The sequence below is a fragment of the Cetorhinus maximus genome, chromosome 3 (genome assembly GCF_964194155.1).
Source record: "Cetorhinus maximus chromosome 3, sCetMax3.hap1.1, whole genome shotgun sequence".
NCBI lineage: Eukaryota > Metazoa > Chordata > Chondrichthyes > Lamniformes > Cetorhinidae > Cetorhinus > Cetorhinus maximus.
In genome coordinates, this window is record NC_135881.1 from 22,996,914 (window position 1) to 23,020,782 (window position 23,869).

The following is a 23,869-nucleotide window of genomic DNA, read 5'->3' on the forward strand; positions in this document are numbered from 1 at the left end:
CAGCCTCCAGAGGAGCCGCCTTTGGGAGGAGAGGCGCAGGCACAAGGGGCACAGGGCCAATAGGAAGTCCAAGGCGGAAGGGGCTGCAGAAGATGCCACTATCCTGCTGCCAGGGTACAGGCGACGAAGCAGCTAGCTCAATATGTCTAAGGAGCAGTGCCAAAGGAGACAGTCGACTCTAACTGTCAGATGATAGCCATGAGATCTCCGCGAACTGTGTGGGAGGGCACCCCATGCCAGTGGCTCTTAAGGTCACAGCTGCCCTCAACTTCTATGTCTCTAGCACTTCCCAGGGGTCGGTGGGTGATCTTCGCGGTATTTCCCAATCAGCGGTCCACCCTTGTGTCAAGCAGGTTACAGACGCTCTGTTCAGGCATGCATTGACCTTCATCCACTACCGCTGGGACCAGGCCAGCCAGACACAGCCAGCCAGTGGCTTCACGGCCATTGCTGGCTTCCCTGTGTCCAGAGTGCAATCGACTGCACAAGTGGCCATCAAGGCGCCAGCAGGATCGTCAACAGGAAGGGCTTCCACTCCATGAATGTGCAGATAGTGTGTGACCATAGGATGCTGATTCTACAAGCCTGCGCAAGGTACCCAGGCAGCTCCCTCGACGCCTACATCCTCAGACACTCCCAGGTGCTGAGGCTCTTCAGTGCTCATGCCCGGCTGGATGGATGACTGCTGGGTGACAAGCGCTATCCCCTCAGAAGGTGGCTCATGATGCCTCTCCGCCATCCAAGAACAGAGGCTGAGTAACGGTACAATAGGAGCCACGCCTCCACAAGGGCTGTGGTGGAGAGAACCATCAGTCTTCTCAAGATGTGCTCCCGATACCTGGACCACTCAGGGGGTGCACTCCAGTACCCCCCAGATTGTGTGTTGCTGAGAGTGGTTGCATGCTGCACTCTCCATAATCTGGTGCTGGAAAGGGGGTGCGCTGTGGGTGAAGAAGATGTAGATGCAGTGGCTGCAGCTGCACACGATGAGTCCAGCAGTGAGTCCGAGGATGAGCACGCACAGGGAAATGCTGAGGGGGTAGACGCTGACCCGGGCATACTCCAGGGAGGCAGGGACACCCGGGAGGCTTTAATCCAAAGAACCTTCAGCTAGAACACCACAGGTGGACCTCCAACACACGCCTGTGCTGCAGGCTCCATTCTCAATACCTGAGTGTAAAATCTGCCCGGAAAGGAACATTAACTAAGGGCCTTGTCAATAAAGCTCAATGTGACACAACTCACTCATAACATCATGGGTAACCATCCACCTGCAGAGGAAAAGAGGCACCCTCAGCCATGGTCACATGTCTAAATTTAATGATACAACAAAATGAACTGAAGGAAACAAAATGACAAAGGTGTTAAACACCACACCAACTAATCATGACCTCATTGCGGGGCAACACAAAAGCACCAGTGAGAAACCTGTGGTGTGCCTAAGGTGCTTTAAATTTATGCTTTCGGGTGCTACGTCTAGGTACTTCCCATACGCTGGCACTTGCAACTGAGCCAGCCTGCTCACTGTGCTGTCCTGTTGGCCTCAATGACCTTGGCGGCTGTCCTCTGGCCTGTGGAGCCTGTGCTGGCCCCGCCTGGGAGGGAGCTGCCAGTTGCACAGCTGGCATCTCCCCAGTTGTCACAGCCTCACTGGATGCAACGGTCACTGGCAGAGGGAGTGAGGAGCTTCTGCCCTCATCCGGAGCGCCCTGAGAGGAGCTCGCAGAGATGACAGGCTGCTGCTGCGCCGACGTGAGGTCGCTTTGGACCTCCCTGCTCACCATAGATGGATCGGCACCGAGCTGGGAAACTTGATGCCCAGATCATCTGCCACACTGGCATTGACCAGCTGAGGTCAATGCCGCAGTGAGGGCTTGCTGGTCTGAGCGCATCCCCAGGAAGCCCTGATTGTTCTCCTGGAGGAGCCTCTCCACGAGAGTCGCCACTCTCTCCATGGAGGAAGCATGGCGCTCGGACATGAGGGTCATTGCATCGGGGATGATCAGCATGGACTCCTTCACCATGGAAGCTAAGCCAAGCATAGCCTCATGTATGTCCGCCATATCCTCCTGCACACCCTGCTGGACTTCCAACGTTTGCTGCCTCACGGATGACTCCAGAGGCACATCATCAGGCACCGACTGAGCATGTGCCTGGACCCCTGCAGCCCTCTGACTGTTGACGCCATGGGCACTCTCTGTCTCTGCCAGCTCCTCCAGCGACTGTGAAGTGCCCTCACCACTGTGTCCTGGGACACTAGCCGAGGTACCCACTGAGGTACTAGTATCTGTGCTGGTGCCTGCCTGGCAGAGATGCTGTGATGCTGGTGAGTCCGAGACTTCAGGGCCCTCAGGTGTGAGAGGGGGCCTCTGCTGCTTCTCCTCCCGGCCCTGTTCCACTGATGCTGAAAGGAAGAACAAGGACATTGGATCAGTTAATGTGGAGGCAATGACAATCTGTATCCCTTTCCCCCGGATCATTATGCGCTCATCCTTTCATAAGCAATGGTCAAGCTTTTTTGCAAACTTCAATCACTGAACATTCAGCACTGCCATGGCTGTTGGGACACTAATGGTGACCTCAGTGCTGGGCAAACATACCTGCCCATGGCACCCCAGCCTCACCGACACCGGTGGACCTCGGCACGTGGCATCTCTCAGATCGAGGGCCTACTGCTTGAACCTGCTAATGATTGCCAACTGGGCCAGCCCTCCGCCAGTCCTCACCCACTCGGCGGCATTATGTGCATTCTTCTCCTGAAAAGGAGAGAAAAGCATTGATTAGTGCTACTTGTACCTGGATTCTCTTTGCGGACGGCCCACCCCAACCAGAGTGGGACATTGCAGGGCTCCAGTGCCTCCTCACCCCGCTGCTGCCGAACACTCACACAAAGATGCTAGGCCTGTCCCCCCGCCCCCCACCGCCTTGGCCCATTGCAGCCTACATCACATTTGGCACCACACGGTCTAACCTTGCAAAGCAAGGAAGCGCAAGCACATGGAGCGCAGAGGGCAGCAGATCGATCGGTGCCAATGCCACCTGAAGCTCCCCTCCCAGCATGTCATCACCCTCACTTGGACATGTTTTGCAGTTCCAGCACTGCGCCTAGGTGCAGATCCTCCAGGTTGCCCCCAAAACAGTAATGTGGGTCTCAGTGTACCACTCGCTGCGGGTGCAGAACCCATCTCTTCACCACCCTCTCAGGGTGATCTCGGCATGGGCAATATCTGCTGGCCCACCCAGCGAAGGACACATGGCGTCAATGATTCAATGCAGCCACTACACTCAGACTTGGGGGTGGGGAGGGTGCCTGGGGGGGAAAGCCTACCTGTTGGGTTAGTGACCAATGCCAACATGGTACTCGCCCTTCCTGAGTGCAAGAAGCCGTTGAAATACTTGCGACACTGGACCCAGGAGCGCCACACCACGTCGCGGGAGCTCACCACCTCTGCCACCTCCTCCCAGGCACGTTTGGTCATGTGGGGGGGCACCTGCTCCTTCCCTCCTGGGGTACCAGGACCTCCCGCCGTGCTGCCACCTCCTCGAGGAGGGCAGCAAGGCAATTGTCTGAAAAACGAGGAGCACAGTGCCCCCCCTGCCCTACCCTCCTGCCTGGCCTGCTCACCAGCAACGCTCTGGGGAGCCCTTCCACTGGGCCATGATTCACAGCCTTTGAAAGACTGCAGCAGCTTTTTAAAACAGGCCGCCGGGTCCCCATTGGACCCGGTGGTCACTGCAGTCCCTCCGTTGCCCATCCACTCCCGCTGTCCTCGGGAGCCGTGTTTCACACTGGGCGGCCCGCCCGCGTAAAATGTCTGCGCAGATCTGATCGCGGGTGGTGATTGGGTCCGCGTCCGCCCATGCAAGGCCCCCCCAAAATTCTGCCCATTGTTACAGCAAATTTTCCACTTGTTTGTTTTGAAGTATTAGGTCTGCGATACATGGAAATGTATAGCAGTTACAACACGAGCCCGTGTATACCCTCCATTTGAAAAAATAGTTCACCCTGTTCCCATATTTCTTCACCCACTTTCCTTCATCCATCCATCCAATGAGCCTTGAATGTTCAGACCATAAGATGTAGGAGCAGAAGTAGGCTATTCGCCCCATCAAGTCTGCTCCACCATTCAATGAGATCATGGCTGACCTGATAATCTTCAATTCCAATTTCCTGCCTTTTCCCCATAACCCTTGATTCCCTTACTGATTAAAAATCTGTCTTGGTTTTTGTTTCAACCACCAACTCTTGAAGTGAATTCCACAGCCTCATAACTCCCTGTGGGTAGAGGTTTCTTCTGCTCTCTGCCCTAGACCTCTTACATTTAACCTTCCATATAAGGCAGCCAAAAGTTGCTCCATCATCAGTTGATTGGATGCACACATCATGGTCACTTTTTCCTTTTTGCGTTCTCCTCACCCAGCTCGACAAAATAACACAACAGCCCATCCAAAAGTACTGACGATTGGGACAATTGACCAAGAAAGTCAAATGTGTGCAGAGTGGAGCTAACTGCTGTGTTTACAAAGAACGTACATTAGGTGAATTGCTGAGTCTGGACCACGTCTTGTTTCCTTTCAATTTAAACACAAGCTGTGGGTACCACAGAGCCTGTCTCGATGACTCAGTGACAATCAGAAATCTGCTCATGTTAGTTGGTCTCAGCTCTGGCCAGCATCATAGGCTGCCAAGATTGTCCTAAGCTCCCCACAAACAGGGAAAATCATCCCGACTTCCTGCTGCTCTAATCAATTATCCTACTGTAAAGTGCTTGTGTGTGGATGTCATGCTGGATCAGCTTGAGTTTTCATTTCTTCACATCCTCTCTGCTGTGTTTCCTTCTACCCTTGAACACAAGCTTACTAGTCACTCAGGTAGGACTGGTGAGCAATGTTGGGAGTTCTTTTATTTGAAGATGACAGCAGCATGCACGTTTCAGGAGAGGAGTTGTTACTAACATCTCTTCCTTGGTCAACTAACACATTACAACTCTTTGTCACATGACAGATGGGATCATATCCTGTTTGATAGTGTTTTCAGTTTATGGACACACCCACTTAAAGAAATACTACAACATCCGAGCACCAAACTGCCATCAATCGCTGCGGAAGAGAACTGGAAAGAGGGCCAGCAGCTCCCGTGGAGCTATCGCCCTGTGTGAGTCAAACCTTCAGGGAAAAGGGGAGTGAAAATTAGTTGAAAAATTTTATAGGTTTTTCAAACATTGGTAAAATATTTTTCACACTCTTTACCCAGCCTGCAAACACTTAAGTGCAGCGTCATGGTAAATGAAACAGTAATGTGAACCTGCTGCTCAGTGTCTTTGCTGCATTATTCCCCTTTGGTTTTTGACCACTTCTGCCCTGAAAGTGCTGAATCTTGCTGGACTGCAGTTCTACATGCACCAGGCATCAGCCAGTGCATCATCCAAGCGTCCATTGTTCTTGAGAGCCTTAACCCTGAGTCCCTTGGGGGAGGGAACATCACAGTCAAATCCAGCCTGATACTCATTTGATGTCTTCATGTGTACAGTTTCTAACAGAGGATATTGGATAACAATCAGGTAAAGAAAAACTTGCATTTGTATGGCACCTTTCACAGCAGCCAATGAAGTGCTTTTTGAATTCTAGTCAATAGTGTAATGCATTCGTTGCAGCAGCCAATTTGAACACAGCAGGTTCCCACAAACAGCAATATGATGAGGATCAGGATATTGGCCAGGACACCAGGGACAACATTACCATGAAAACTTTTATGTCGGCTTAAGAGAGTACACAGGGCTTTGTTTTAAAATCTCATCCAAAAGGACAGCCCCTCCAACAGTGCAGGGCTCCCTCAGTCCTGCCCTGGAGTGTCAGTCTGTATTTCTTTGCTTGTGTCTCTGGAGTGCAGCTTGAATCCACAACCTTCGGGCTCAGAGGTGAGAGTGCTACTGATGGGGACCATTGCTGTCACCCTAGCGAATTTTCTCTTTCCAAGCCCAAGAGCACTGAAGCCGATTGAGGACCTCCTTACTGATACCAGCTACGATTTCACAGGCTTACTTGGCTTTTATGGTTAAATCATACAAATTAAAAAAAAGAAAGACTTGTATTTATATAGTGCCTTTCACAACCTCAGGGTGTTCCAGAGCGCTATGCAGAAAGTGCACTATTTTTCAAGTGTTGTCACTGTTGTAATGCCGGAAAAGATAAGCAAGTTAGCGCACAGCAAGACCCCACAAACAGCAATGTCATCATGAGCAGATAACCTGTCTTTAATGGTGTTGATTGAGGGATAGATATTGACCAAAATCCTGGGGGAACCCCTCTGCTCTTTTTCAAATGGTACCACGGGATCTTTTATATCCATTTGAGAGAGCAGACAGGGGCTTGGTTTAATATCTTGCCTGAAAGGTGGCATCTCCGACATTGCAGAACTCCTTCAGTACTGCACTGGATTGCCTATTTATTACAACATTAAAGGAGGCCACGTGGCTTGTCAACTTTGTCCCAGATTTCTGCGTCTTCAGCTGGAGCTAACTGCTGTCACCCTATTCAATGTCCTTTCCTCAAAAAGCTCAGTTAGACACTGCCTTTACTAACTAAGCCATCAGAGTAACTCGTTTTTTGTGCAAGGAACTATAAGAACAGATGTCATTGTGTCAGCATGTACTGGTGCCCAGGATGTGTAACATTTTTTAGAAGATTTTGGAAAAGTCTAATTTTTCACTGAGGTAAAACTCTTTTGTCCACTATGGCGTCATCAAAGTAAATGGTATTGATGGACTGGCCAATGCAAAGTGGGATAAGCATACTGAGTTTTCTTAGTTACTGGTTTGTAGAAGAAAGAATTTTACTCCACACAATCACCATATACCTACTTTCGCGTGGAGAAATGTCCCAAGGTGCTTCATGGGTGTGAATTTGAAACAAATGAATATGAACCAAAGAAGGAGATATTGGCTGTGTGGTCTACTCCTATTTCTTGTGTTCTTATTAGAACATAAGACTTAATCAAAACACGGGTTTTTGTGTGGGCCTTAAAGGAGGAGAAGGGGTAGAGAGGCAAAGCAGCTAAGGCACGGTACTCCAGAATATGTGTTCTAGGCAGCTAAATTGACAGTGGTCAGCGCTGGTTGGGTGAGGAAGGGCAATGCCTAGGGGACCAGAGTCAGAGGAAGGGAGAGTTCAGGATAGGGAGTTGCGATGCTGCAGCAGCTTACAGAATAGGGAGAGAAAACAAACCCACCATGAATGCATTCAAATAGGAGGGTGAGAAATTTAAATTCTGGGTGTTGAACTGCAGGAAACCAATGTACATCAGAAAGGACAAGGCTGGATGAACAGAGGGGGTCAGATAAAGGTAGAAGAGCTTTGGATGATCTTATGGAGGGTGGAGGGAGAGGCTGGTCAGGAATGCACTGGAATTGTCAAGTCTGGAGGTGACAAATTATGGATTAGGGGTTCAGCAGCAAATGAGGCAGAAGCAGAGATGGGAGATGTTACAGAGATGGAAGTAGGAATACTTCGTGGTAGAGAGGATATGGGATTAGAAATAGCTCATAGTTGACTAGGATACCAATGTTGTGAAAAGTTTGTTTTAGTCTGAGACCATGTCTAGAAGGCAGATGGTGGTAGGTTATGGAATTTATGGATTATGGAGCCCATACTGGTTTTGGTCCTCCCAATGTTTCACTGGAGACAATTGTGACTCATGCAGCAGTTTTGAGAGTGAGGAGTGCAGAACCTGAGGAGGGAGAACCATTTACGATGTCAGCCATGGAGGTTAAGGAAGGAAGCTGATGGTCATCAACCTGGTAGGAATAGGGTCAAGGGAAAGAAGGTGGGTTTCACGCCAAGGTGAGCTCAGAGAGGGCAAGAGACTAAATAGAAGAACAAGTGGAGGGAGATGTGGGTTCAGGGCTAGGGCAGGGCAAGTCTGATGGGAAAAAATGATGGGAAGGAAAGTAAGTTAAATAATTTCTCACTGTTATGGGGATCATGTGACTGTACAGACGAATCACCCTTAAGTGCAGGGAACCTGAGGGGCAGAGCTTTTTAGCCTTGGTCTTGGAACAAGCATGTAGCTTCATCTGGAGCCTGTAAATAAAGTTTACTCTTTCTTACAAGAAACCAGCCCTGCATTCCAAGTTTATTATAATTGGCAATGAGGATAAATAGCGCTGACACAGCACCTCACCTCGCGATTTATTTTAAGGGAAGAAAGAAAAGAATTATACTCACCAGCAATGCCTTTGTTTGGCAAAATTAACCAGTACGACTCATCCGTTGAGGACTGGAGCCAATGCATTGAGAAATTAGGTTTCTACTTTGTAGCTAACAAAACAACGGCGGAGGAGAAACAGAAGGTAATTTTCCTAAGTGTCTGCGGGAGCAAAACATATAACCTAATCCGTAGCTTGATGGCTCCAAACGCGCCAAATCCCAGATCCTTCACCAAGCCAGTACATCTCGTGAAACGACATTTTCAACCTAAACCCTCAGTGATCATTGCAAAGATTCAAGTTTAACTCTCGAGTAAGGGCCCCCACTGAGTCGATCGCAACGTACATCATGAAGTTAAAACAGTTAACGGAGCACTGCGGCTTCTGTGATACTTTAAACGACATGTTGCGAGATCGTTTGGTTTGTGGCATAAACTAATATAGCATTTAGCGCTGCGGATAGAGGTTGAGCTAGACCTGAAGTGCACCTTGGAGATAGCGCTAGCAATGGAGAGCACTGAGAGGGACTCGCAGGCTCTGCAGAGCGTGCTACATGGCGCCGTTTTGCAGCTAGGGCAGGAACCTGCTGCCGGGCGTGGCGTGTAGACCAGGGAGGCTACCGTGAAAAAAAATAAAAAGAAATACAGGAAGCAGCTCACCGGTAACCCAGAGTTGAAGTGTTACCATCGTGGGGGAAATCATGCACCTGGAGTCTGTGGATTTACAGAGGCAGAAAACCACTATTGCCACAAGAAAGGGCATGTTGTTAAACAGTGCAGAACTAGGTCAAAGCAGCCATTCAGACAACAGGTCAAGTTGAATGAAGTGCACAATATAGTTGAGCCAGAAGTTACTGAGGCTGAATTTTATTCCCTACACAATCTGAAGTCCAGGGAAAATGAACTAATCACTGCTATGCTTCAAGTAAATGGAAAGCCTCTGCACATGGAGGTGGACACAGGGGTATCGACCACATTGGTGGGAGAACACATCTTTAAATGCCTCACAGAAGGTACCAAGCCATTGAGTTTGGAGAAAACCACTGCTCAGTTAAAAACATATGCAAGAGAAGCAATACAGGTGAAAGGCATCACCTCTGTTCCTGTATCATACAGACAACAGACAGCTCAGCTGCCAATAATTGTTGTAACTGGGGAAGGGCCTAGCCTTTTGGGTCGTGATTGGTTGAAGGAAATCAGACTAAACTGGCCAGAAATTTTTCAGGTCAGGACAGGAGGAATTGCAGAGTTGTTGAAAAGGTAATACAGAGTATTCTGAGATGAGCTGGGGAAAATCAACGGTCTACAAGCTAAAATATACATGGACCCTGAAGCGACACCCTGGTTTTTTGAGGCAAGACCTGTGCCGTACGCACTAAAAGGAAAGCTAGAAGTGGAATTATGTCATTTGCAAGTCTAAGTCACAGCAAGTCTAATTTTCAGAATGGGCAGCACCCATAGTCCCTAGGCTGAAACCGGACCAAACCATTCACATCTGCAGAGATTATAAATTAATGGTAAACAAGACTGCAAAATTAGACAAATACCCAATCCCAAGGATTGAAGATCTCTATGCTAAACTTGCAGGAGGAAGATCCTGTACTAAACTGGACATGAGTCATGCACATCAACAGCTCGAGCTGAACAACACATCAAGAAGTTATGTCACCATAAACACGCACAAGGACCTGTACCAATATACACGCCTACCCTTCGGTCTGTCATCCCTGTGTGATGTTCCAGAGAATCATGGAAAGCTTCCTACAAGGACTCCCCCGAATTATAGTGTAGCTGTACAATGTCTTACTCACAGGATCCACAGAAGCAGAACATGAGGCAAACCTGGAAGGGGTTCTGAAGAGATTTTTGGAGGTTGGCGTTCGTTTAAAAATAGATAAGTGCACCTTCTAAGCAAAGGAAGTTACATATCTGGGTCATCGAGTGGATGCCCAAGGGTTATATCCATTAGAGGAGAAAGTAGGGCAAGCAAGGAAGCACCCTCTCCTACCAACATCATGGAGCTCAAGTCTTTTTTGGGTATGGTAAACTTATGGTCAATTTTTGCCTAATCTATCTACAGTGTTAGCCTCTTTACACTTATTATTGAAGAAGAACCACAGATGGTCCGGGAAGGCACAGCAAGAGGAAGCCTATACAAGAGTCAAGGAGCTTTTACACTCATCGTGTCTGCTAGTGCACTATGACCCATCAAAGGAATTGAAACTCACTTGTATGCATCTCCCTACGGAGTGGGAGCAGTATTGTCCCAAGATGGAGGATGGATCTGAAAGACCGATAGGATATGTGTCCAGAACCCTTTCTGCAGCAGAGAAAGGATACCCGCAAATTGAAAAAGAAGGCTTATCTGTCATATTTGGAATAAAGAAGTTCCATCAATATTTGCACTGTCGACACCTCCATAGTGTCAGATCGCAAACAACTGTTAGGACTGTTTACCGATAGCCTCTACCAGAATTCGAACATGGGCTTTAATCTTGTCGGCATGCGAGTACATTTTATGGGTGTGCATGTAGCAAATGCAGGTGCCTTCAATCATCTCGCTTTGCCAGATAGTCTTACACGTGTTCCAGTACCTCAAGAGGTAGTACTTGCGTTGAATTTCCTGGACTCCTCACCAGTCTGTACACGGCAGATAAATAATTGGACAAATCGGGATCCAACTTTAGCAAGAGTCCGTGAACAAGTATTACAGGGATGGTGAAATACACAAGTCCCTGAAGAATTGAAACCATTCTTTGTACGTAGATCTGAACTGAGTTGTCAAGATGGTATCTTGTTATGGGGAGCAAGAGTCGTTATCCCTTTGCAAGGAAGAGAACCATTATTAGAAGAACTTCATAGTGCACATCCTTGTATTTTGAAAATGAAGATGCTCGCACAAAGTTATATCTGGTGGCCAGGTATAGACAGTGATACAGAAAAAATAGTTAAACACTGCCTCCAGTGCCAACAACAGCAGAAGTTGCCCGTTTCAGCCCCACTGCACCCCTGGGAATGGCCTGGTCGACCCTGGCTTAGACTACATATAGGCTATGTGGGTCCATTTCTAGGTACCCTGTTTCTTGTGAATATCGACACACATTCCAAATGGATGGATGTGTTTGAAGTGAGATCACCTACTTCATCTGCGACCGTTGAAAAACTGCACCAGAGTTTCAGTGTTCATGGTTTACCTGAAGTTATTGTGTCAGACAATGGTACTACTTTCACTAGCACCGAATTCCAAAGATTCATGAACCTAGATGGGATTAAACACGTCAGAACAGCACCGTACCATCCCTCGTCCAATGGGTTAGCCGAAAGAGCGTTACAAACATTTAAAACTGGCATGAAGAAACTAACAGAGAGAACGTTAGAAATGTGAATTTCAATGATTTCTGTTCAACTATCGCACAAATCCTCATGCAACCACTGGTTTAACACTTTCAGAATTGTTAATAAAGCGCTGACTTCATACAAGATTGAGTCTAGTATTTCCTAATTTAGAGGGGAAGGTGGAGAGAAAATCAGAATAGTCAAGAAGTGATTATGACGCTCGCAATAAAGTTTGAGAGTTTACTGTGGGGGAGACAGTTTTTGTATGAGATTTTGCAACTGGATCGAGATGGGTCCCTGGTACAATCGTCTCTGAAACAGGACCTTTATCTTATCAGGTAGAATTGGAAAACAGGATTGTTAGGAAACGCGTGGATCGTCTCAGAAGTCGAGAAACCCTCCAATAACCAGTTAATCCACCTGAAATCGAAGTCGAAACTTCGACCCCCGAGGATTCAGATCGACAACGAACAGACATACCTGATGTCTCTGTTGAAGTAAATAAATCTGAACTGCCATTGTCTAAGGATGTCCCTGATGCTGCAGTTCCTGTGCAAGTCGATCCAATGGAAGAACCTCCAGTCATGGAAACAAAAATAAAAACAGCTGGAAAAACTCAGCAGGTCTGACAGCATCTGCGGAGAGGAATACAGTTAACGTTTCGAGTCAGTATGACTCTTCATCAGAACTGGAACTCCAGTTGTCGAGTTGCGTCGCTCTACACGAATCCGAAACCACCTCAAAGACTAAATTTATAATGGCGTGAACTGCATATAATTGTATATGATATGGGTTAAGATATTTTTGTAAATAAGAAGGTAAAACAAAATTAAAGGGGGAGGAATGTAGTAATTGTAAGTTAAACCATTTCTTACTGTTATGGGGATCATGTGACTACAGACATCTCATCCCTGAGTGTGGGGGAATCTTAGGGGTGGATCTTTTTAGCTTTGGTCTTGGAACAAGCATCTGGAGTCTGTAAATAAAGTTCACTGTTTCTTACAAGAAACCAGCTTTGCGTTCCAAGTTTATTACAGAAGGTAAGAGAGGTAGCGGAACAATCTTATTGACGAAGAATTATTGAGCTCCTCACATTGTTGCATTTGGTTAGGGTGGAGGGAGGAATTGAAGGAAACTGTCAATAGTACAGTAAAGAAGTGAAAAAAGGGTTATGCTTACTGTCACAGGATGATCTGGGGCTAGTGAGCAGTATTGGCAGAGGAGAGCGAGGGCTAACAACTTTGATGTGTTCCAACCAGATCTGGTGATGGGCGGCTAAACTAGTTGTGTAGCAGATACACTCACTTCTTCAGCCCTTGGAGTTGAGGGGGCAAATGTGGGATCCTTATCAGGAATCAACCGAGATGGAGGTGAGTAAAGGTTTTGCTGGGGACAAGGATATTAGAGGTGAAGGCGAGAGGAATGGTCACGCAAATTGACAACTGCAGAAGTATGATGGCAAATGGAACCCCAAAGGCTAGGCGGTTAGGGCTTTGAAACTACAGTTGTAAGAAACCTGGGGTGAACTTATTTTAAGGGATGCAGAAAGAAGTGGGGACCTATGGAGATAATTGGGTGTGAGTGGTAAGGGATACAAAGAAATGGTGAGAGGTGGCCTTGTCAGTAATGGGAGGACAGAGGCCACAGAGGATGGCAAGGTTGAAGGAATGGCCGAGGATATGGTTGGAAAAATTTATAATTGAGGAAGTGGTGGTTGCAAATGGAGTTGAGATGGAGATAAATCACCAAAGATTAGGAGTCGCTTAGTAGAGAGAAGGGAAGGAACTCAATTTTGCTATTAGAGAGCAGGGGTTTTGAAGGAGAGATGAGAGGATTGCAATAAAGTGAGGTGCTCAAAGGAAGTGAAGATGACAGAATAGCAGGAGAACAGGGTGGGGCTTGCTGATAAAGACCCCCGTAGGTGGGCTGAGCTGGATGAGAAGGAAGTTGGTGCTGCTGTCTCCTAGTGGGCGTACTGGCTGGGCAGGCTGACACAAGGGAAGAGGATGAGGTATTTGTGGTTGCTGTTCATAATGAGATGGTGATGAATGTCCCTTTAGAGAATGTCAGGAAAGGCACAGGGAGTTGAGTTACCTGTGGGTTTATTCACACAGAATTGAAACCTGGAGCTGCAGCGCAGAAGAGCAGTAATGGGGTGAGGTGGGGCGAATCTGTGTGTAATTTTCATGGCTTTGACATTTCAGTGCCTAAAGGGTTAGCTGTGCTTTTGTGAAAGCAAATATTGAGAAAGGCATGCCATCTGCTGGTGACCAAGAGCTATTAAACCAAAGCTACATAGCAACTGTATTAAACTGGAGGGTGAACAGCACCAACTGTAAGTAATCCTCCTTATGAATGAAACTATAGCTACACATCATCCTGACTCAGTCACTACCATTCTCGACTCTTGAGTCATAAGGTTATGGGGCCATGTGCCATTCCAGGACTTGAATACATAGTCTAGGCTTCTGTTTACCGAAGATGAAATAAATTAGTAAACATATCTTTGTTTTAATTCATTGACGGGATGTGGGCTTCACTGGCTGGACGAGCATTTATTGCCCATCCCTAATTGCCCTTGAGAAGGTGATGGTGAGCTGCCTTCTTGAACCGCTGCAGGCCATGTGGTGTAGGTACACCCACAGTGCTGTTAGGGAGGGAGTTCCAGGATTTTCACCCAGCGACAGTGAAGGAACGGTGATATATTTCCGAGTCAGGATGGTGAGTGGCTTGGAGGGGAACTTCCAGGTGGTGGTGTTCCCATCTATCTGCTGTCCTTGTCCTTCTAGATGTAGTGGTCATGGATTTGGAAGGTGCTGTTGAAGGAGCCTTGGTGAATTCCTGTAGTGCATCTTGTAGATGGTACACACTGCTGCTACTGCGGTGGAGTGAGTGAATGTTTGCAGCCTTGATGTCAAGGGCAGTCACTCTCACCTCACTTTGGGAGTTCAGCTCTTTTGTCCATGTTTGAACCAAGGCTGTAATGAGGTCAGGAGCTGAGTGGCCCTGGCGGAACCCAAACTGGGTGTCAGTGAGCAGGTTATTGCTAAGCAAGTGCCGCTTCATAGCACTGTTGATGACCCCTTCCATTACTTTGCTGATGATCGAGAGTAGACTGATGGGACGGTAATTGGCTGGGTTCAATTTGTTCTGCTTTGTGTGTTCAGGACATACCTGGGGAATTTTCCACATAGCCGGGTAGATGCCAGTGTTGTAGTTGTACTGGAACAGCTTGGCAAGGAGCGCGGCAAGTTCTGGAGCACAAGTCTTCAGTACTATTGTCGGAATATTGTCAGGGCCCATAACCTTTGCAGTATCCAGTGCCTTCAGCCATTTCTTGATATCATGTGGAGTGAATTGAATTGGCTGAAGACTGGCATCTGTGATGCTGGGGACCCCCGGAGGAAGCCGAGATGATCATCCACTTGGCACTTCTGGCTGAAGATCGTAGCAAATTCTTCAGCCTTATCTTTTGCACTGATGTGCTGGGCTCCTCCATCATTGAGGATGGGGATATTTGTGGAGCCTCCTCCTCCTCCAGTGAGTTGTTTAATTGTCCACCACCATTCATGACTGGATGTGGCAGGACTGCAGAGCTTAGGTATGATCCGTTGGTTGTGGGATCGCTTAGCTCTGTCTATCACTTGCTGCTTTTGCTGTTTGGCACACAAGTAGTCCTGTGTTATAGCTTCACCGGGTTGACACCTCATTTTTAGGTATGCCTGGTGCTGCTCCTGGCATGCCCTCCTGCACTCTTCATTGAACCAGGGTTGATCCCCTGGCTGGATGGTAATGGTAGAGTGGGGGATATGCTGGGCCATGAGGTTACAGATTGTGCTCGAGTACAATTCTGCTGCTGCTGATAGCCCATAGCGCTTCATGGATGCCCAGTCTTGAATTGCGAGATCCTTTTGAAATCTATCCCATTTAGCACAGTGGTAGTGCCACACAACACGATGGAGGGTATCCTCAATGTGAAGGTGGGATTTCATCTCCACAATAACTGTGCGGTGGTCACTCCTACCGATGCTGTCAAGGACAGATGCATCTGGCAGGTTGGTGAGGATGAGGTCAAGTATGTTTTTTCCTCTTGTTGGTACCCTCACCACTTGCCGCAGACCCTGTCTAGCAAATTTGTCATTTGGGATTCGGCCAGCTCGGTCAGTGTGGTGCTACCAAGCCACTCTTGGTGATGGATATTGAAGTCCCCCACCCAGGGTACATTTTGCAGCCTTGCCACCCTCAGTGTTTCCTCCAAGTGGTGTTCAACATGGAGGAGCACTGATTCATCAGCTGAGGGAGGGTGGTACGTGGTAATCAGCAGGAGGCTTCCTTGCCCTTGTTTGACCTGATGCCATGAGACATCATTGGGTCTGGAATCAATGTTGAAGATTCCCCGGACAACTCCCTCCTGACTGCATACCACTGTGCCACCGCCTCTGCTGGGTCTGTCATGCTGGTGGGACAGGACATACCCAGGGATGGTGATGGAGATGTCTGGGACATTATCTGTAAGATATGATTCTGTGAGGATGACTTGTCTGTGAGACAGCTCTCCCAATTTTAGCACTAGCCACCGCCAGATGTTAGTAAGGAAGATTTTGCAGGGTCGACAGGGCTGAGATTGCCATTGTCATTTCCGGTGCCTTGGTCAATGCCAGGTGGTCCGTCCGGTTTCATTCCTTTTTTGTGACTTTGTAGTGGTTTGACACAACTGAGTGGCAGAGGGTATTTAAGAGCCAGTCAGTCATATTGCTGCTGTGAGTCTGGAGTCACATGTAGGCCAGATCAGGTAAGGACAGCAGGTTTCCTTCCCTAAAGGGCATTAGTGAACCTGATGGGTTTTTACAGCAATCAACAATGGCTTCCTGGTCATCGTGGGAATTTTAATTTCAGATTTTTATTGACTTCAAATTCCACCATCTGCCATGGCGGGATTCGAATCCGTGCCCCCAGATCATTTTGCTGGGTCTCTGGACTATTAGTTCAGCAACAATACCACTATGCCATCACCTCTAAGTAAGCACTGTCTGCAAGTGTCTGTCTGAGATATGCTATCGCAGGAGGTTCTAGAACTAAATTTAATGAACCATGATATCACTTGAGGTTCTAGATAGCATCAAATGTTTTAAAACTAATAAGAAAGAAAGATTTTTATACTGATTTCCACAACTCAGGATAATAAAGCAGCAATCTGTGCCAGTCTACTGCCAAACCCGGATAATATCTAGGCTTGGGTTGACAAGTGACAGCTAACATTCACGATACATAGGTGATAGATAATGAGGAATGCCACAGGGACCAGTGCTGCAACAATTATTTACAATATATAGTAATGTCTTGGATGAGGGAAATTAATGTACTATCGCCAAGTTTGCAGATGACACAAAAGTAGATGGGAAGGCAAATGGTGGGCATGACACAAAGAGTCTACAGAGGGATATAGACAGATTAAGTGAGAGGGCAAAAACATGGCAGATGGAATATAATGTGGGAAAATGAGAGGTTTTTCACTTTGGCAGGAAGAATAGAGGAGCTGAATATTATTTAAATGGAGAAAGACTGAAAAAAGCTGCAGCACAGAGGGATTTGGGGGTCCTCGTGCATGAATCCCAAAAAGCTAACATACAAGTTCAGCAGATAATAGGTAAGGCAAATGGAATGTTGGCTTTTATTTCAAAGGGAATGGAGTATAAAAATAGGGAAGTCTTGCTAAAACTATACAAGGCACTAGTTAGACCACACCTAGAATACTGTGAACAGTTTTGGTCCCCTTGTCTAAGGAGAGATATACTGGCATTGGAGGCAGTCGAAGGGAAGGTTCATTCAGTTGATCCCGGGGAAGGAGGGATTTTCTTATGAGGAGAGGTTGAGTAGGTTGGGCCTCTACTCATTGGAGTTTAGAAGAATGAGAGGCGACCTTATTGAAACATGTAAAATTTTTAGGGAGCTTCACAGGGTAGACGTTGAGAGGTTGTTTCCCCTTGTGGGAGAGTCTAGGACCAGAGGGCATAATCTCAGAGCGAGGGGAAGTCCATTTAAAACAGAGATGAGGAGGAATTTCTTCTCTCAGAGGGTAGTGAATCTGTGGAATTCTTTACTGCAGAGGGCTGTGGGGGCTGGGTTGTTATGTATATTCAAGGCTGAAATAGACAGATTTTTGATCAGTAAGGGAATCGGGGCTATGGGGAAAAGGCAGGAAAGTGGAGTTAAGGATTATCAGATCAGCCATGATCTCATTGAATGGCAGAGCAGACTCGATGGGCCGGATGGCCTACTTCTGCTCCTACATCTTATGGCCTTAGGATTTAAAACAAGACTCCACTTGACCTTCAACTCATCACTTACCTGGATGGATCAAGTTGCAGCAAGACTGGAGGAGCTTGACATCCCGAACAGGGTAGTTTGCCTGATCGGTACCCCTGTCACTGGACTGGATATCCACCCCCTCCATCACTGCTACACAATGGCTGCAATGTGTAAAATCGACAAGATGTACTACAGCAACTCCTTGGCCCAGTTAGCCACTACCCTCTAACCCTGCTTCACTGAGAGGCTTCTCTTGGTCTTGGCACACCATGTGCAACCCCATGGGAGATTACCTCATCAATATTAAGCATTTGTCGGGCACTAACATCCAAGGCATCAATTATCCTCTGTTCAGGAGTGTTAAAGCCTGTTGTTCTAATTTAACTACAGTAAACTTTGTGTTATCCAACACTTTACCTACCAGAATTCTCTAGTAACCAGAATTTCTGATAGCTCTACTGTTTTCTTTAAAAGCTGGCCACTTCGGTGTTCAGATAATGCATTCTCTAAAAAAAATATGATTAATAATAACAATAGATTGTAAATTTGCAGAAGCTGTCCTTAGGCTGTAAACCCAAATTATTAAATTATTGGGTCAGTTTTGGTTTTTTGTGCCTGAACAAAGCAACTGTCAGTGGCAGCTGACAGCTCGATTTTTGTTAAAGGCCGGTCTGTGGTGTGATTTGTGTCAGTTTAGTCTTCAGTTGTGCTGTTTTCACGGTGATGCCTGCTATGCTGGGGCCCTTGACTGCACAGCTGCTTCCCCTCTCCCCCTCAAAGACAGAGTGGCACCTTGTCCTGTCACCGGAGTAATGTTTACCGGCACTTAACCGGTACCACCCATTTCCCGAGCATGCCGGGATAACAAAGGTTTTACTTTATTTCTTTCAGGATCATATGGCCAAGTCAACTATCTCGTAATACACCAGAAGTAGGAAAGAAAATTTAATTTTGATCAAAATCCTTCCCTCTTCCTGCTCGACTCGTCAATGACAATTTGCGTACTTGGGGATTTTGTAATGCTGGCTTGCGAATATTCCTTAACCCTCTCCAGGGGTATGTGATTGATGTTTGCTGCCACAAGACATGCTGACTCCTGTTACAGGACTTTCTGACTGGCATATGTAAATGATAGAAATCTGACTTTTCTGACCTATTTCCTTCTTGACACAGGGAGCACCTCACCCTGAATCCACCTGAGGTTAAGGACGCAGAGTTGCTGTACGCAGGCTGGGGTGTCCAAGGTCAACAACTGGTGAGAATTTGTTTTATTTATTTATACGCATATACTCATGTTTTATTCAAGTCTTCAAGGGCTCCGCCAACCTCTTCTGCATCATAATGAAGTTAGAAAAATGTAAATGAAAATGAGCAAATTTGAACGTTTCAAGGTTCTACCATTAAATGTTTTATAAGTGTAGATTTCCCTGATAGCCTGATTTGTAATGTTCAATTTGACATTTAGAGAAGAGCTTTCGGGTTACAGTTGAGAGTACCGTAAATGCCATGACTGTTTTATGGCTGCAAAGGGCATTGAGTGTCCAAAACATGATAGTTCTTTTAATAATTCAAAATGTAGATCATGCCCTCTCATTCTGCTTTTATAGTCACTGTCTCCAATTAATTTCTGACATTTATGGACTTTGACCCAGTTTCAATGTGCAGATGTTTCTTTGCTGTTACCAGCCGTGGGAGACACAGTGCTATTCTATCGCTCCCTCCAGCGCTCTAGTTATACCACAGACAGACAGTAGGGACTGAATTTTTTCATTCGCTTGACCACCTATTTTTGGGTGCACCCCCGACGGCTAACATTATTAGCATCAGCGTTTAAAGCAAATACCTGTTTTAACGAAAAATAAAATGTTTTGAATACATTTGTCAACTTGCTCCATCGTTCTGATTTCGGATATTCCGGACGGAATTTTACGGCCCCTCCCGCCGGCGGGAATTCCTGGCCCTGCTGAAGTTAATGGACTTTTGAATGGCTCGCCACATTTTATGGCCCCGCCCCTGCTGCAGCAGGGCCATAAAATCCCGCCCTCTGTTTCCTATTCTGGTTTTATTTTCTTACGTGGAATTTACAGCACAGAAACAAGCCATTTGGCCCAACTGACCCATGCTGGTATGCTGAGAAGTGTAGAGACAACGGGGCAGAATTTATACCTTGGCAGGTGGGTGGGCAGGCACGCCCACCCCATCCGCTCGAGCGTGAAATGACACGCGTTGACATCGGGCGAACTATATTTCAGTTGGCGGGCGCACGCCGGAGTCAGCAGAGCGCCCGCCGACAATTAAAGGGCTATTAAGGTCACCAACAAGATCATTGTAACAAATGTTTCGCTGCCTGTCCAACTTTACGATTGGCGGGAGGGCGAAAAGGCCAAGCGGCCTTTGCGTTTTTTCGGAAACCTCATCCGTGGGTGGGGTCAGGCATCCAACATCAAATAAAAATAAAATAAAATTTTAAAATTTCATTTATAACAAGTCCCTACTCATATGACAGAGTCACATGAGGGGACATGTTTTATAACATTTTAAAAATCTTTATTTCTAATTTTTAAAACTGTTCATCTCCCTGAAGCAGCTCTGTGCCTCGGGGAGATTTTCAAGCGCACACTCATGCACATGCGCCATGCACACGCTCGCCCTCCTCCCCCGCCCTCACAGGCAGTGCTGAGCCCAGCGTGAAATTTCGGTCCGGCCCCGATCACAGGCGGCAGTCGGCTACCTGACCGCCCCCGCCAAGCCCGCCCGACAAGGGCAAACTTCTGCCCATGTTTGAGTTGAAAGCACACAAGTGTAACTGCTGAGTACTTTTGTAAATAAACGGAATGTGTTCCACCTAAGATGCGTCTGCGGATCAACTCTGTCCATTGTACTAACCCGGCCAATCCACAACAAGCGTGCAACCAGGATCCATAAGTCCCAACAGATCGGTGCCTAGGATCCAACATCAATCTTTGTGCAGAAGAGGAGGCAGACCCAGCTGCAGACATGGGGTTAAATCCCTGAAAGGTGGTCTGAAAGGAGCTTATCATCAGACAACTTTTCTTCGTGGAAACATTTAACTTTATTTACAAGACAGCAGCAGCAGCTACACGTGTGCATCAAACTCCATAACTAAAGAAGAACTCTGTCCTAGTGGTTCCCCACGCTGCCAACACATTGGTTTACACAGATTATGTGACCTTACAACACAGGATTATTCTTAAAGCTACAGTCCTACATTTCCCAAAACTATAATTACTACAGGTGGCATCGGGTTTGGAACCCAATATGGTCCCACCGCTTCCTGGTTTGACCCAAGCAGATTTGCAGGTGAGTTGGGAGCCCCTGTGCAGCTGTCGGGAAAGCCATTATAATATGCATACGGGTAATTAACTTTGAATTTAACCCTGCAGTCTGGCTTTAACAGCTACCGCATGGGTTGCCCAAGTTCTCTGCAGCACACCAGCGGCAACGAGGTGAGTGCACAGTGCTTCTTCAGTGAAACTGTCAGGCTGGGAAGCCTTTAAGCAGTGAAACTAAAGAGCACGGCCAGGTGAGAGGCTGCTGCTCACAGGTCTTCTTCAGAGAGTTGCTTTTACTCTTTTACATGTGATTTCCAGCTTCTTGGAAGTCAGTTCACCTGTCTTGCACTTCACTCACCTTGATCTGCACTTCCCTGTCATCAACCATTACAGTGGCATGGGAGCAACATATGCAGCGCCAGCTTGTACCTTTGATGAGGAGCAGCAACACCAACAGCACCAGGAGCAATACTAGCAGCAAGATGAGCTGGCTTCTCCTCAGCCACATGATGTTTCACAGGATGGAGGGGATAAACTCCAAGATCTAACTCCAAGGAGGTGAGACCTTCAACACAGGGTCTACAGGCAGAAGATTAGCTTTCTAAACATATCTAAGCACCAGTGCCTCAGGGGGCCCAGGCTGTATGGTGGTCAATATGTAGCCTCCTGGACCAAGGCCTCCTTCCCAGTGGACACAGTCGTCAAGATGTCTATCAACGGAGAGACCACAGCAGCAGCCCCACCACCCCACAGTTCTCTCTATAGGTAGGGGAAGCAGAGAGTTGAGAGTATGAGAAATGGATTGTGTGCAAAGGAGGGAAGGACAAAACTGAGAGACATGGGTGTGAGATGAAACAAGGAGCGAATGTGCATTTGTTTTCCAGATGGAGATGTGAGGTGCCTGGAGAGAAAGGAGTAAATGCACCGCATTGTTTGTTAGTCTGACCTTCTGAGTGCTGTGCAGGAGAACGTGGCAAAGTCAAGAATGTGGAGCTTGGCACCTGAAAGTATTGTGCCACTCACCTTTCCTGCTCTCCTGAGATTCTTGAATCTCTTGGGTCGCTGGTCTGGACTTTTGCTCCTGAGCTGGGGCAGAAGGGTATGTGTGCTGGAGTCCCACCCACCACCCCCAGATGCAGATTAGCGGCTGCCACAGCAGCTGCCCAGTTCTGCTGTTAAACCTTAGGCCCTCTAGTCCTCACCCCTCTCACTCCATCAGCCTCCCCCCCCTCACTCTCCATGCTCCATCCATGCCAACCCATGTCCCTCCACTCATCTCCAGTAGCCCCCATACCCTCCCTGCCAACCCACGCCACTCCGCATTAAGCATGGCTCATCTGGAGACTCTCCCACTTTAACTGCCTACTATAGGCATATTGTAATGATTTACAGGTCGATATTCAACCATGTTTGGTCATGTTATGAATGCATCTTCAGTGGCCATCAAGTCCTGGATTGGGGCTCAAACATGGAGCTTCTGGCTCAGAGGCAGGGACGCTACCCACTGCACCACAAGACCTCCTATTACAGACTTCACAATATAATAAAAACACTTTCATTCATAAAAGCTCACTCAATACATTTAAATTCATTCAAGTACTTAATCCCTAATATAAAAATAAATTGTTTTTATGACTACATCAATCCTTTAATAATGTCTTGGAGCTGTCAATCAAACTAGAATTTACAAACTCTCACAGTGATAATGACAGGTTGTGGAAGCAGTCAAGCAGTAATAATGCTATAACTATTATAATTATAGTTATCATTATTAATAATTATAATCAATGAATATTAGTGTTATAATTATCTCTCAGGAGTGACGGTGGTGTATGGTAAGTCACTGGACTAGTAACTTCCAGGCTACGATTGATAAAAGGTGTTATCTCAAGTCTGGCTGGAAAAATAATGGTGAATTCGTGCTGAATTCTGTTACTAATGCACAAATTGACCAGCAAGTTCAGCCAAGCAAGAGTTATGTCATGAGTTGCTAATCATCAGAACTTGCTGGGCAATTTGCTCCATTCTGCTGTTTTCTTTGCACAAACAGCACCTCACTCTCAACCTCCCTGTTCATTTGAAGAACATCCTTGATTTACACATTAACTGCTCATTAAACTTGCAGCACAAAGTTACAGCCCCTACTTAGGGTATAAATAGTCTTTTTGCAGCTTCAAAATTGCTAATGCAACCACCCCAGCAGAAAGAGGACAAGTTAACCTATTGAGTCTCATTCCTGCATGCAGTAAATTGTTGCTAGAGATTTTAAAAATTTCAAATTTTAAACTTTTAAGGGCATGTGATTCATCAGGAGCAACAGCTGGGCTGGAATGGAGCAGAAATTTCTGCTTATTCAGTACCAGGTGTCACATGAGCAGTCTGTTAAGCAACAGTGGAGGAGTTGTTAGAAATGGTGGTGAAGTGGAGTTAGGTGTTGTCGGCGTATATGTGAAAATTAACGCCGTGCTTTTGGGTGATGTCTCCATAGGACAGCATGTAGATGAGAAATAGGAAGGGGCCAGGGAAAGATCCTTGGGGAACACCATACCTAATGATAATGAAGAGAAGCCATTGCAAGTGATTCTCTGGCAACGATTTGATAGTTAAGAATGGAACCAAGCAAGAGCAATCCATCCAGCTGGACGGCAGTGGAGAGGCATTGGGGGGAGGATGGTGTGGTCAGCCATGTCAAAGACAGGTCAAGAAGGATGAGGAGGAAATGTTTACT

General features: G+C 46.8%; 1 protein-coding gene across 1 annotated transcript in view; it reads left to right on the top strand.

Annotated features, from left to right (window-relative positions):
- Positions 1–23,869, top strand: part of dpp6a (dipeptidyl-peptidase 6a) — an 848,482-nt gene that overhangs the window by 519,320 nt on the left and 305,293 nt on the right. The window contains exon 7 of the mRNA XM_078537068.1: positions 19,022–19,103. Coding sequence (XP_078393194.1) covers positions 19,022–19,103 — 82 coding nt within the window. The remainder of the gene's footprint in view (positions 1–19,021; positions 19,104–23,869) is intronic.